The sequence below is a fragment of the Prionailurus viverrinus genome, chromosome D4 (genome assembly GCF_022837055.1).
Source record: "Prionailurus viverrinus isolate Anna chromosome D4, UM_Priviv_1.0, whole genome shotgun sequence".
NCBI classification, from domain to species: Eukaryota; Metazoa; Chordata; class Mammalia; order Carnivora; family Felidae; genus Prionailurus; species Prionailurus viverrinus.
The window spans coordinates 69,579,548-69,594,902 of NC_062573.1; the positions used below are offsets into that span (position 1 = coordinate 69,579,548).

General features: G+C 42.7%; 1 protein-coding gene across 1 annotated transcript in view; it reads left to right on the forward strand.

The window, feature by feature from the left end:
* PRUNE2 (prune homolog 2 with BCH domain) overlaps positions 1 to 15,355 on the forward strand; it is a 273,699-nt gene that overhangs the window by 78,746 nt on the left and 179,598 nt on the right. The window contains exons 5-6 of the mRNA XM_047831091.1: positions 6,830 to 6,982; positions 9,306 to 9,400. Of these exons, the coding sequence (XP_047687047.1) occupies positions 6,830 to 6,982; positions 9,306 to 9,400 (248 nt within the window). The remainder of the gene's footprint in view (positions 1 to 6,829; positions 6,983 to 9,305; positions 9,401 to 15,355) is intronic.

Sequence of the window (15,355 nt, forward strand, 5' to 3'; positions counted from 1 at the left end):
TGCTTATTTAAGAGACTTGCCTTTAATTCTGCTTTCTTGTGATGTCCCTGTTGGATATTGGTATTGAGATTATGCTAGGTTCTGAAAGAAAATAAATTGGGAAGTGTTCTCTCTTTCTATTCTTTGGAAGAGTTTGTATAAAATTAGTGTATCTCTTAGAAGTTTGGAACAATGGATAGTAAGTGTAATGGATTCATTAAAAAAAAATTTTTTTTATTAAGTAAACTCTACTCCCAATATGGGCACTTGAACTCACAACCCTGAAATGGAGAGTCACACACTCCACCCACTGAGCTAGCCAGGTGCCCTGAAATGGGAGTCATTTTTTTTTTTTTTTAATTTTTTTTTTTTTCAACGTTTTTTATTTTTGGGACAGAGAGAGACAGAGCATGAACGGGGGAGGGGCAGAGAGAGAGGGAGACACAGAATCGGAAACAGGCTCCAGGCTCTGAGCCATCAGCCCAGAGCCCGACGCGGGGCTCGAACTCCCGGACCGCGAGATCGTGACCTGGCTGAAGTCGGACGCTTAACCGACTGCGCCACCCAGGCGCCCCGAAATGGGAGTCATTTTTATGCAGATACAAAACCATCTAGATTTTAAATTTCTTTCCTGCCAGGTTTCACAAGTTGAGGGTTTTTTTTCAGAAGTATTCAGAAGTATTATTCAGAAGCACTTATTCAGGAGTATTTTCAGACGAATTTTGTAATCTATTACAGTTTGTTCTTATCTCTTAGTATTAGGAGAATCTGTAGTATGTTACTGTCTCATTCCTCATTTTGGTAAATTATGCCTTTCTCTCGCTCTTCTCTTTTTTTCTTAAACAGTTAAAAAACTATATTTTTATGCAAATTGCAAAATTTATATTACATATTATATTGTTATATATTATATAACTATTATATTGTATTTATATATAAATACACTTATATTTTTATTATATCCTTCCTTTGACATGTTTTTGTTAAATTCGCTGTTTTTTTTTAACATCTGATGCTTTTTAAAAAAATTTTTTTTAAGTTAGAGAGAGAGAGAGAGAGAGAATCCCAAGCAAACTCAGTGCTATCAGTGTGGAGCCCATTTTGAGGCTCGAACTCACAAACTATGAGATCATGACCTGAGCCAAAACCAAGAGTCTAGTGCTTAACCAACTGAGCCACCCAAGCACCCCTAACATCTGATGCTTTTAAAGGTTTTTTTCCTCAGAGCATAGCTTCGGTTACATCCCACACACTTAAATGTCATATTTTCATTATCATTCAATTAAAATATATTACAAATATGTTGTGATTTCTTCTTTTACGATGAGTTACTTAGAAATGCATTGTTTAGGGTGCCTGGGTGGCTCAGTCAGTTAAGCGTCAACTTTGACCCAGGTCATGATCTCACGGCTCATGAGTTCCAGCCCCACGTCCGGCTCCGTGCTGACAGCTCAGAGCATGGAGCCTGCTTTGGATTCTGTGTGTCCCTCTCTCCCTGCCCCTCCCTCCCCTGCTTACACGTTCTCTCTTTCAAAAATAAAATAAACATTAAAAAAAAAAAGTGTGTTGTTTAATTTTCTAATATTTGGGAATTTTCTAGTTTTGTTCTATTACTGATTTTCAGACTGTTATGGTGGCCATAGATGGTAACTCTGTGGTTGCAATTTTTTGAAATTTGTTAAGACTTGAGGCACCTGGGTGGCTTGATCAGTTAGGTGGCCGACTTCAGCTCAGGTCATGATTTCACAGTTCATGGGTCCGAGCCTCGCGTTGGGCTCTGTGTTGACAGCTCAGAGCCTGGAGCCTGCTTTGGATTCTGTGTCCCCCTCTTTCTCCACCCTTCCTCCCCACCCCCCCACCCCGTCTCTCAAAAGTAAACATTAAAAAAATAAAAAAAGACTTGATTTATGCCTCAACAGATGGTCAGTTTGGGTTAACGTCTTATTTGTGCTAAACAAGAACGTCTAGTCCGCCATTGTTGATGACAGTGTTTAATACCCGCCAGTTTGGTCAACTTTGCTACTCCTGTTGCTCAAATATTCTACATCTTTACAGACTTTTTTCCCTACCAGTTCTTAGGGAACTTTAGTCTACTTTGTCCCCAATTAATATATCATACAATTGTTCCATCTTTTCTACTTTTTTACTTTCAGTCTTTCCACATATCTCAACATATTTCACCATATCTCAGGTGTGCTTTTACAAAGTCAGCCACTTAACTGACCAAGCCACCCGGGCACCCCAAGGCATAAGTCAAAACAGGATATTGCTATTATGGCTTTTAAAATTCAGTTTGATAATTTTGTCTTTTAAAAAAAATATTTATTTTTGAGACAGAGAGAGAGAGAGACAGAGTGTGAGAGGTGTGAGAGGCAGAGGGGCAGAGGGAAAGGGAGACACAGAACCCGAAGCAGGCTCCAGGCTCCAAGCTTCGAGCTGTCAGCACAGAGCCCGATGCGGGGCTCGAACTCACGAACCATGAGATCGTGACCCGAACTGAAGTTGGACGCTCAACCGACTGAGCCCCCCGGGCGCCCCTTTGCTGTTTGTTTTCAACTTGTCTCACATTTCTTCCGTTTCCTTATTTCTTTACTCCTATTATATTAAAGTATTTTTGCTATTACATTTCCCCCCCCCCATTGGTTTGTGAGATATCAGTTATTTAAGAAAGCTATTTTAGTGGTTACATACGTGTTATAACATACAATTCTAATTTCATAGAAATTGATATTTTGATCACTTTCCTGACAATCCAAGAACCGTAGAGCGATTTACCTCTACTTGGTGCCTTCTGCAATTTGTTGCCACTGGAATGTATTTTAATCACGCATAAATTTAAAACTCCATAAGATATGGCAATTGTTTTATGCCATGAACATTGATTTATTCTCATCCACGCATTCTCGTTCTCCAGTGTACCTCTTTTCTTCCTTCATTTCTTTGCTTCCACATATAATGGTTTCCTTCTGCTGCTACTTGCTTTCAGTGTGGGTTTTCTCTTGGCACACCATTTCAGTTTATTTTTCTGGAAACGTCTGTATTTTGCCTTCATTTTTTCATGTGTTCACTCAGGACAGAAATTTAGATTGGCAATTATTTTCTATCCGTACTCTGCAGACAATTCCATTGTCTTCTGACTTTCGTCATTTTGGGGGAGGTCAGCTCTTTGTACCTTTGACAGTCATGTTGTACCTTTGACAGTCATGTTGTCTTTTTCTGATTGATTTCAAATTTCTATTCTCTGTAATTTTTAGCAGTTTTAGTGTCATATGGCTAGAGGTCTTTTTCTTTGTGTTTATCCTGATTTGGGTTCATAGTTGAACACAAATACTGTGGAGTAATATCTTTCATTAATTTTGAAAGGTGATTGGCTGTTGCCTTTTTAAATATAATCTTAGTCCCGTTTTTCTCTCCTCCAAGGGAAACTTCCATTGCATGTATGTCAGGCCTTTTCTCCATGTTCCCCGGGTCTCTTATGCTCATCTGTAGATTTTTCATCCCTTTAGTCTCTCCATACTTCAGCATGGAGATTTTCTTCTGACTTAGTTTCCAATTTACTAATCTTCTCAGTGGATCTCATCTGTCATTGAACATATTTTTTGAGTTCTTTTTATACGTTTTTTTTAAACTTTTTATTTTACTTATTTAGTTTTTAAATGCTTGTTTTATTTTGAGGGCGAGAGACCGAGCATGAACAGGGGAGGGGTAGAGAGAGAGAGAGACACCCACACAGAATCAGAAGCAGGCTCCAGGCTCTGAGCTGTCAGCACAGAGCCTAATGCAGGGCTCGATCACACCAACTGCAAGATTGTGACCTAAACTGAAGTCGGACGCTCAACTGAATGAGCCACCCAGGCACCCCTTTATTTTATTTTTTGAGAGAGAGAGACAGAGCGCAAGCAGGGGAGGGTCAGAGAAAGACACACACACAAAATCCGAAGCAGGCTCCAGGCTCTGAGCCGTCAGCACAGAGCCCGACGCAGGGCCGGAACCCACAAACTGTGAGATCAAGACCTGAGCCAAAGTCAGACACTCAACCAACTGAGCCACCCAGGCATGCCTATTTTTTTTTTTGAGTTCTTACATTCAATGATTAAACTTGCAGTTTAAAAATTTCTGTTGCATATTTTATTTATAGATTCTAATTCTCTACTGTAATTCTCCAGCTTCTTTTTAAAAATTCCCTCTAGTTCTGTTTCCGTTCCTTCTCTCATGAGTTTTTTTTTCCCCCCTGAACTTTTCAGTCATTTGATCATATATATATTTTTTAATGCCTGGTAATTTGTCACTGATTGCTGAACAGCATACATGAAAGGTGTAGAGACAGTGAAGCGATGGATGATGAGATGTGTTTGCCCCAGAGAGGACAGGCTTCCGGCACCAGAGGTAGCCAGAAGAATGTCAGAGAAACTTCATCTATTTTGTGTTTGAGCTGACTCAAATCAGGACTTGCGTCGTCTTGAGGACTAATCTATTCTTGCTTCATCCTTTGGCTGTGGTAGAGGTCAGCAAACTTTATCGGCGTAAAGTCAAGCATATTTAACCCGAGACTCCTTCTCTGCAGAGAGCCCTAAACCTCAATTTTTGCCTCCCTATCCCTGTGAAACTATTGTCAGGTCTGTGAATCTTCTTGTCTCATTAGCTACAACTTCTAAATTAACAAATACCCAGAGAGGACGAACAACACCAAGCGTGGGCGTCACCCCTTCACGCTTTCCTTCTCTCCACGATCTTCACTTTTAAGATAGTCACCTGGGTAACTGCCTGATGTCCTCACAGATTTTTTAAAATATATTTTAGTGTAATTGTTTTTTTTTTTTGGTCTTTTATCTAGCTTTTCTCCTTGTTCTTGGTACAAGTAGTTTATCAGAGCCAGAAGCAGATGAGGGTCTTTTTTGAAATTCAGACTCACCGTTGCCTCAACAAAGAGTGGAAAAGCCATCTTTATGTTTTGGATTCTGTGCCAGAAATTGTCAGACCGAAGAATCCAGCTGGCTGCTCCCCACCTTTAAATGATAATTTATCTTGAATCTGTCCACTTCTCCGCCTGTGGACTGCTTCTTCCCTGACACTCATCTAAAACAGCCTTCTAATTCTCCTGGTATGCTTTGTCTGATTCATTCTCTGCTTGGTAGCTAGAGGGATTCTTTTTTTAACGTGTATTTATTTATTTTTGAGTGAGAGAGAAAGGGGGGGGATGGGTGAGGGGCAGAGAGAGAGAGAGGGAGAGAGAATCCCAAGCAGGCTTCTCACTGTAAGTGCAGTGTCCAACACGGGGCTCAGTCCCACCACCCGTGAGATCACGATCTGAGCTGAAATCAAGAGTTGGATGCTTAACCGACTGAGCCACCCAGGTGCCCCTCACATTTACGTTTTGCAAGAATCCCTCCAGAGTCTCTCCCACCTCAGTGCCTTTGCACCTGGTCTACGTGACCATGATCTTCTTACTTTTCCTTTACATTAAGTTATCCGTCAAGTCTCAGCCAAGGTTAACTCTCTCTACAAAGCTTTTTGTGACTCCTAGATTCTGGTCTAGATCTAGACTACTGTGTATTCCCCAGTGATATTCCTCGTCCCTCTAATGATGGAATTGTATGTATTTACTTATTTGTAGCCCCTAAACGACTATGAGCTTCAAGGGACATGAATGTCTGTATCTCAGTCTTGAATCATTGCATCTAGCATTGTGCCCTGCCCATAGCAAGTGCTTCTTTGTTGAAGGAATGAATGAATGAATGAATGAATGAATGAATGAAATGCTTTAAATAAATAAATGAAATGCTTTAAATAAATGCTTTAAATATATTTGGCATATTTACTGTTATTATGATATTTGCATTCACTGATTCTCAATATAACTTTGCAAGCTGGGAAAGCAGTATTATTTCTGTTTTAAAACGGGCAAGTGGTGGGGCACCTGGCTGGCTCAGTGGAACAGGTGGCTCTTGATCTCAGGGTCATGAGTTCGAGCCCCATGTTGGGAGAGATGGTGACACCTTGATTAATCAACAGGTGTGGCGACTTTTAGAGAGTTTCGTCATTCATCATAAGTAAAACTTTTCTCTCCCCCGTGGCTCCATGTTAGCCCGGATCAAGATACAGGGGAAGGGGATGTGACAAGTGGCAAATCCTCCTTTTCATGGTGAGATTGTGCACAGAAAATCCCAGGAGTTTGTCAGAGGATGGTCATTCCTGTTGGCAAATTACTGTGTAATCGAGGCCTGTAATTTACCCCCAGCTTGTGAATTCTTATAAATGGATAACAGTCACTTCGAAGAAGTGTGTGGTTCCTGGGAGATTGAGAATGGGCTCCAGATTCACCACCTTGTCCGATTCCTTTCCTGCTGACAGTGAGACTATGCAGTCCTTGAGTTGTTAAAAGGAAGAAGTTCATATGTGAGCCCTGTAATGTGATGAGTGGAAGCAGTCTCCTCTGTGGTTTCTTAAAGGGAATATTAAAGGGAAATAGTAAATAATATTAGTATTTTAAAAGAGTTTGCCCTTAAATTCCATTCTGAAATGATAAAAACATGTATATCATTTTTGTAGGTTTGTGTGGGTGGGGAAAGCTATCCATTTTGTTCCTTTACCCATAAACTCTGTCCTACGAAGTGTGCAATAGGCTGTTACATTGCAGAGATTAATACCTGGCGATCAGAGAGGCGGGGCAGACAGTATCTGAAGCGTTTTCTAACACCTGCCTCTTGAAAGCTACTCCATGGAGGCCTCTGGTCCAGACAAGAAACTGAAAGTGGAAGTATGGATAGACAAGCCAGAAAACATGGATTTTCCTGGCTCCCATCCTGGCTTGGCTGGAAAGTGAAAGGCCATTTTCATTCATGTCTTTTAGGTAGCATCCTTTTCAAGTGGATGACCATGGAATCCGAGAAGATCTCAGAGAAGCAGGAAGAAATTCTCTCTATCCTGGAAGAAAAATTTCCCAGCTTGCCTCCGAGAGAGGACATTATCAACGTCCTGCAGGAGACCCAATTCAGTGCTCAGGGTGAGTGACTCTGTCCCCCGGCTCTGTCACAGCGCCTGAGTAGGGATGGTTTCTGGGATGGCACGTTGCCAGCGCCTTTGTTTTCCTCCCTACTGTCCGTGCTTGTGGAAGATTGTCAGGCACATGATGTTGACTCGCCTGGAAGCAGGCAGCCCGTACCACAGACTCACCTCTGGGGCCTTTGCGTCTGCATGTATGGGTAATTCACGTGTCTGACATGCACCCCGGATGCCTCATTACCTGAAATCCCTGTGCCGAGAAGGTTCTATTCTGAGCAATGTGGCAGGAGCAACGTCAAGTACAACGGGATTTCATAAATCAATTAATTTTAGAAAGAAAAAAAGAGAGAAGACAGCTAAGCAGATAAAATTATTCTCTAAATCGAAGCTTTATCAAGACAGTGGATTTCCTGGCTCAGTTGTTTCATCATGATGAGAAACATATAATTTACGGATGCTGGAATAACTTGGCACGGATTATATGAGTCTTCATGACAATCCTGACAGGTATTACCCCCAGTTTCCAGATGTGAACCCTGAGGCACAGAAGGGCGGCTTTGCTTTCTGGTCATCACGCACACAGCTGGCGAGTGACCAGGCCAGCCCCAGACAAAGCTTTCTCCCTCAGTTTGGAATCCCCCGGGGACAGAGCCAGAGGCAAAGCAGTTTATTTTGGAGAGGGACCCAAGAACCACTGAGAGGGGACGGAGGGGCTTATGGGGCAGGTTAGCTCTGTGGGAAGCCATACCGTCACCCTGCGGGGGGGAGCCCGGGGAAAGAGAGAGGAATTGCTCCTCAGTGTTATCCCATGTGTGTTAGATCCCAAGTGTGTTAGAACTTGCTCATCCAAGCTCCAGGGGCCAGTTGTTAAAACTCAGGAGTTTTGTGAATTGGATTATGTCGGGTTGGCAGCTGGAAATCAGCCCTGGTGGGAGTCTTGCCACCACGGGGATGAACAAACGCTACAGATCAAGCTTTGCTGTTGGTTGTTAAATATTCACCATCATGCCACTGGACCGTTGGGGGCTGCTCAGTCCCGGGGGCTGTTAATCCCCCCAGAGCGGGCTTTCGTGGTTGGGCGTCATGCCCGGGGCGCACGGCCACGGAAGGTGTGAGGACGTGTGGGCGGGGCCCCGGCGCATTTGCTCCCAACGTACACGCATGCGTGTAGGTGTAAGTGTGGCCGCACGATGGGGTGCGTTTTGTCATTCACTTTCAAGACTAGACCAAGATTTTAATGTCACAATATATTCTATAACTCATTTTATGCTGCCGTGTGATAGATTGTGGCCTGTTAGTCTTCAAGTCAAAGGAAAATATTTCATACCCGTCTGTTTCCCCACACTGCTGTGATTGGCAGAGAGTTCTAATTTTTTTTTTTTAATTTTTTTACATTTATTTATTTTTCAGAGAGAGGGAGAGAGAGACAGAGCACAAGTGGGGGAGGGGCAGAGAGAGAGGGAGGCACAGAATCCGAAGCAGGCTCCAGGCTCTGAGCTGTCAGCACAGAGCCGCATGCAGGGCTGGAACCCACGAACCGCGAGATCATGACTTGAGCTGAAGTCGGACGCTTCACCGACTGAGCCACCCAGGTGCCCCTATGAAGTGCACTTTGAATCAAATTACAATAGAAAATATGAAGGCCCAACTGAATCCATCCTGAAAGCAAATTTTGATCTTGCGATGTATTCCTTAGCTAGCTTGCATGATTATGTTAGGTTTTTGTCATTGGCTCACTCCTCCCCATTCCATTCTCTGCCCTGGTCTGCTGTGGGCCTCTAGAGGCTGACCTCCGAGTGTTTAATCCTCTGCCTTCTGGATAGTGAAAAGCGTTAGTAACACATGGGATGTGAGGATCCAAGAAAGGAGAATAAAGAGGCTGTACTATTTCTCCCTTGCGTCCTTACTGATTTGGCACTAAGTTTTTGACGGCCCCCCTCCTGTACTTTCAGGTCTGTTTCTTCCCTTGTCCCTTTGCCAGTGTCTGGATGCCTCACCATCTGTTATTCATTTTCTTGGCCCCACCCATACTTCTGTATGTGTCCTACCATTAAAAACTCTGTGTGTGTGTGTGTGTGTATGTGTGTGTGTGTGTGTGCGTGTGTGAGACGAGGGGTGAATTCTATTTCTTGCTAGGAACCTAACTGGTGCAAATACTGTCTCTGATGTGATTTTTGCTTCAATGTGTGTGTTCGTTATGGGTAAAAGAGATCTTATTGGGAGAATACATTGAAATTAACAGGGTGAATTCTTTCCATAGTCCCTTGATATTACCCAAAACAGTTCCCCAAGTGTAAATAATGTTTTTCCCCTCTCATCTGTAGGTTTAAGTATTGAACAGACAATGCTGAAGGACATAAAAGAACTGTCAGATGGAGAAATAAAAGTGGCCATCAGTACCGTGAACATGACCCTCGAGGTAAGGGTGGGAATGTTTATTTTCAGGGGGGTGGCAATGACAAATTTTACAAAAGATTATTCTACAGCATAAGTCAGTGTCGGTCTTTTGCTTTGAATGCTTCGTTGTGATATATTTGACTAGGAATGCAGGTTATTATTTTGGATGGAAACACTGTGCTAAGTCAATGAAAAATGCCAAACATGGATTCCCAGGATGAGTGCTATTTCATTCATCTGAGTACAACAAAACCTACAACGCAAATACTCAAGTTTGTATGTGTGCGTATGTATAGTCCGCTTAATAGCGGCGATTGTATGTGGGATTCACTTCCACTCGTTCTGTGCACCAGCCCACATTGTCCATCGAACTTTTGTAGGAAAACAGGTTGTCCTTTGGCCCTTGTAAGCTATTTGGATGCGTGTCATTTTTGGTAATCAATGGTGACAGCTCAAGTAATTCATAAGACGCTCCTTCTAATCTGTTAAATGAATGACTCAGAGTGAATATTACTTTTGCCTTTGTGTGTTTCCTTGGTAAATTATCTTTTGTCGACTTTGGGGGTTTTCAATGACTTGTATGTTCATCTTAATTAACCTAACTAACGGGGATGATATTTTACAGAAGCACATTTGTGCCATGCAGAAGTCTGCGTATTTCTTTACTGTTACGTTGCCTTGATCGAGGCACTCAGCTCTCAAGTTTATGTCGACAAAAAGTGCTGTATAGCCCTTCATCTTTTTGTTTTTAGAATCGTGTGTTGCCATGCTTTTTCTTTTTCCTCATGGTGTTGATGACGATATCGACGTGTGTATTTCTAGTGACCAGCAGGTACGCAGGAGGTATCCATACCTCAGAAAAACCAAGAGCAAACCAGGTGCTTTTTTTTCTGTAATTTCTGTGGGAAGTTTAGTCCCAGTGGATTGACATCATAATTCAGATGTCAATCTGAATAGATCCATATGAGTACCAGGAGGCAGACTGTTGTCACTGGAGATAATCACATTTGGTGGTTATACAGTGCCTCATGGTTTATAGAGCACGTTCTCATTGTATGTAGTTCGTACGTTGACTCAATTATTTCTATGGACTTTCGTATTGATAAATGCTCCATATAATCAGATGTGGATGTGACTCAATACAAGAAACACATGCAATTTGGGATGTAGTAACTAGATAATCACCTTCAATTAGAAATCTGCTTTGTGTATAGAAACCCAAGGAAAACGTGGATCTTGCAAGGGTCAGTAGCTCAGAGAATCATTTCTCCTAGTTCGAGCCTTAGGGTTTTCTTTCCCCTCCTCCCTCCCCTGTCTCCCTTCATTTAATGGCATCTTATTAGGTTTTAAATGCCTTGTTTGGCATTCCTTTCTAAATTAACATACAGCATCTTGTAATTGCTTAGGGAACTGTCTGTAGTTAGCAAATTATTTTAAGGCTATTATTATAGGCTTACCATAGCTTTCACGTACCTTTAGTTATATTATAGGGGTATATAAATGGCTTTGTCAGATATGTTAAACTGTAAATGTTGGCCAAGCTGAATAAGTGATAAAATGATCATCTACATGTTTACAGTAATTTACATAGAGGTCCAGTAATTAATCAGGCAGTTAAGTATATCTCTGGAAACACTATATGATCTTCTGGGAGGAGGAAGGACATTTGTATATGTAAAGAAGGGTACACAGATTAAACTCCCATCAGCTGAATGAGAGCTTTTCACTTGTGCATAATGGGGATAGTAAAGATGACTGAGAAATGGGGAAGCATCTCCTTAGTAACTTCCTATGATTTCTTTGAAAGAGAAAACGCACGTTATTTATTCAGTCTGTCTGTTGGAAAAAATCTCCCAGTTAAGGGAAGAGTTTGGTTTTCTCCACAGAGCATCCCGTGATGTAGTGTTTTCTGATCCCTACTCACATTTGATTATATTTCAGCCTCCTTTCCATTCCCATGGGCCTCACTTTTTAAAATCATGATGGAATACCCACAATCTTATTCTGTGTGTTTTGGAGCAGCTGTCTAAACGCCCTTTGGATTCTCAAAGAAATATTTTTAGTTCCTCTGGGTTTCTTTTTTTAAATCTTTTTAAAGTTTATTTATTTATTTTGAGAGAGAGAGAGAGAGAGAGAGAGAGAGAGAGAGAGAGAGAGCGCGCATTAGCAGGGGCAGGGCAGAGAGAGGGAGAGAGAGAGAATCCCAAGTAGGCTCCAAGCTATCAACATAGAGCCCAACGTGGGTCTCAAACTCACAAACCGTAAGATCATGACCTGAGCTGAAATCAAGAGTGGGTCACCCAACCGATTGAGCCGCCCAGGCGCCCCAGTTCCTATGAGTTTCTAAGTCTCATAGTTTCTAAGTTTCATAGTCTTGTAGATACTTCAGCGTATCTCAAGACTTAGCTACTTCCTGATGACTTTTATAAATTCTCCATTGTTTATAACATTCCCTGAAACTCTTGCAAAATTAAGTCTAAAGGACCAGCTTAGGACTGAAATAGTTATCGTGTCTTCCATTAATTTCAAGCTCGTTTCATGTATTTATTCAATCACAGTTAGACAATATTTTAAGTTAATTGAGGTAAATTAGGTTTAGGAGGTAAAACCATTGCTTTGACAGCTGGGTCACCTCTGGCCCTCCATGTTGTAAGGAGAAAGCTACTAACCCCTTTCTTCCTCATTTTCATGGTAGTATATATCACAAATAAGAGTTGTAATCTAATCAGTGTTGTAGACATTATTGAAAGATCTACCACAGAAAGCAAATAATTGTAATGATACAGAATTTCGGTGCTCTGCTCCATATGAGGTCAGAATGAATGTAACTTTGAGGAGCAGTAGATACAAAGTGGCCTTTACCAGAAGCATGGCCAGAGGGGGAGCCCTTCTTAACAAGGAGGACTTGGAGGCTAGGACCACGGAGAAGATATGCTCTCCCTTTCACATGACCTCCAGGTTGTTCTGAGTCCAAATATAGCACACATCTTGTGGGGCTTACACACTACATATTCCCCACGTGAGTGGGGAAGGGCAGAGAGAGTGGGGGACAGAGGATCCAAAGTGGGCTCTTTGCTGACAGCAGGGAACCCAAATCAGGGCTCAGTGCAGGGCTCAAACTCACAAACCGTGAGATCATGACCTGAGCCGAAAGCAAGAGTCAGACGCTTGTCTGACGAACGACTAGTCAACCTAACGACTGAGCCACCAGGGCACCCTTCAGCCTTTATTTTCCCATCATCTTTCCTCTCTCCTTGTCTCTGTGTCCAAATTTGCCCTTTTTTATGTGGACACCAGCCATACTGGATTAGAGCCCACTCAATGACCTCATCTTTACTATATCTGCAGCGACACTCTGTCCAAATAAGGTCACATTCTGAGGTACTGGAAGTTAGGACTTCAATATATAAATCTGGGGGTGGGGAGGGGGACACAATTCAACCAGTAAAGTATACTTTTATAAAAGTAGTCATTTCCCGACAATTTCAAGGAATAAAACTTACAAGACTGTCTGAATGAACCCATTGCCTGCTAAGCACATTTGATGTGTTGCTGCTTCCGCTTACTTTCATTTCAAATCAATTTCCTTTAAATGAGGAACAGTGGGGATTTTCTACCCTTGACATTTCGACTCCTTTATTTGGAGCTGGAGTCTGAGGGAAGTGTTAGGGCTTGTTTTCTCTCTAGGGTTATGCTGTGCTCTCAGCCCGGGGCCTCCTCATGACCAGCCACTCTGCTATTTGAGACCTGGAACAGAACACATGGGATACATTCTGGTAAAGTGACTCAGACCGCTGACTCATTCTGCCCTGTAGAGATTACCAGCCAAGCTGCACCTTGGAACGCCGCGGAGGGAAAAGTACCAACATTTTCCCTTAGCGTTTAGAGCCCAGACCAAAATGAATTCCCAAGATCACTGTTAAACTCTTCCCTAACAAAAGGGAACATTTTCTAAGGCCGCAGTGAAGCATCATGAGAACCATTGTAACCGGGGCTTTAAGACTTGTGCACACCAGTCCAAAATCTGGTATACCGATTTTAAGCACCAAATATGATTTCTCACTGTTTGAGTTTAGAGATTCTGGAGTTCAAGATGGAAGCACCGTTAGAGTAAGTACGTACTTTGTTGTGTCATGGAATGCATAACAGTTAATATTTCCAGGGAGCATAGATTATTTTTGTTTAGCATATTCTTTAAAACACCAAACGCTTACACCGAAGGTGACTTTTCAAACCCAACTGGCCAACCAGTGGAAATCTGTGCAACCTCGCCTCCAGGTTTTTAAGTCATAAGTGCCTCCATTTCATCTACTATCCGGGCATGCCGGCTCCTCCTTGCTAAAGAGTTAACATTTGATAGCGAACACTCATTGCGTAGCAGACAGTAGAGTGAGGACTTGCAAGCATCATCTCATTTAACCCTCGCAGAAAGCTCATGAGACAAGCGTGCTGTGGTCCCCCCTGTAGGGGTTAAGGTAGCTCTAACAGCTGTATCAGATAAACCCCCAACTCTCAGAGACTCAACACGGAAATTGTTCAGGTTTTGCTGGTGCAGTGATCCACTTTGGTGTTCCTGGTCCAGTGGCCGAGGGTGACCCAGAGACCATGCTCACTGTGTAGCTCCCAAGATGCCTGCAGGCATCTCCATTCTATCACCGAGGGGGGGAAGAGCTCGGAGGACCACACGTAGCATCCATCACTTCTGCTCACCTTTCGTCGGTGCAGTCCCGTGGTCACGTCTGGCTGCAGGGAAGCAAAGAAATGTAGTCGAGCTACGTGTCCAAGAAGAACCACCTTGAAAAATACTTAGCCAGTCTTTGCCACGATCTCCATCTTGCAGGTGAGGGCATTGGAATCTTAAGAGGTTAGATCATTTGTCCAAAGTACAGTCAGAAGTAAAATCCACGTTTGTCCCACCCCAGTACTGTTTTCACTGCTTGGGATATGATACCCTTGGGCAAGGCTAGTTGTAGGCTTTGAGCCCCCTCTGGGCTTCACCAGTGAGTCGTCTAGAGTCAGTGATTGCAGGCTAGACGTCCCCAAGCCGTCCTTGGTTGAATCCGTCTTTTCTCTACTCTTCATACCAGCCCTTCTTCCTCTTTGTCTTCACTTCTTTGCTTCTTTTAAAAATCATTAGTTTTTATTTATAAACATCATCTAACTCCCAAATATTCATACTGAAAGTAACTTTCGGCCCCTGATATAGAGGAGATTTGGTCAATAAAGCAAGTACATAAAAGTAAATAGGAACAAAGATTACGGGGCAAGGGACTGGGTAGGACGTACCGTGTAGGAAGGAAAGTGTGATGTTTCTTCTCAGCCCGTTTCTAGAATTCAAGAACAGGAGTATTCTGGTTTACCTTGCTGTGATTTAACGTTTTCAGATCAGTACTCCAAATGGAGAGCAGTTATTGAAAAAAAATTTACTGGTAGAGTTTTTTTTTTTAAGTTTGTTTCTGAGAGAGAGAGACAGAGCACGAGCAGGGGAGGGGCAGAAAGAGGGAGACACAGAATCTGAAGCAGGCTCCAGACTCTGAGCTGTCAGCACAGAGCCTGATGTAGGGCTCAAATCCGCGAACCGTGAGATCATGACCTGAGCCGAAGTCAGACGCTTAACCGACGGAGCCACCCAGGCGCCCCGGTAGAGATTTTTTTATTGGAATGAAGCAGTATTACTTTTGAGCATTATACTAACCCCAAGTAACAAAACTCTGCATAGTTGAGGTGTCAGGAGTTCTCAGTTCATGCCTGGCCCAAGGGTCCAAAGGGGGTTGAAGGAAATGCCAAACACGGTAACTTTCGTTGTGTGAATTTATTTATTTATTTATTTATTTTTTTTTTTAACATTTATTTATTTTGGGACAGAGAGAGACAGAGCATGAACGGGGGAGGGGGAGAGAGAGAGGAAGACACAGAATCGGAAGCAGGCTCCAGGCTCTGAGCCATCAGCCCAGAGCCTGACGCGGGGCTCGAACTC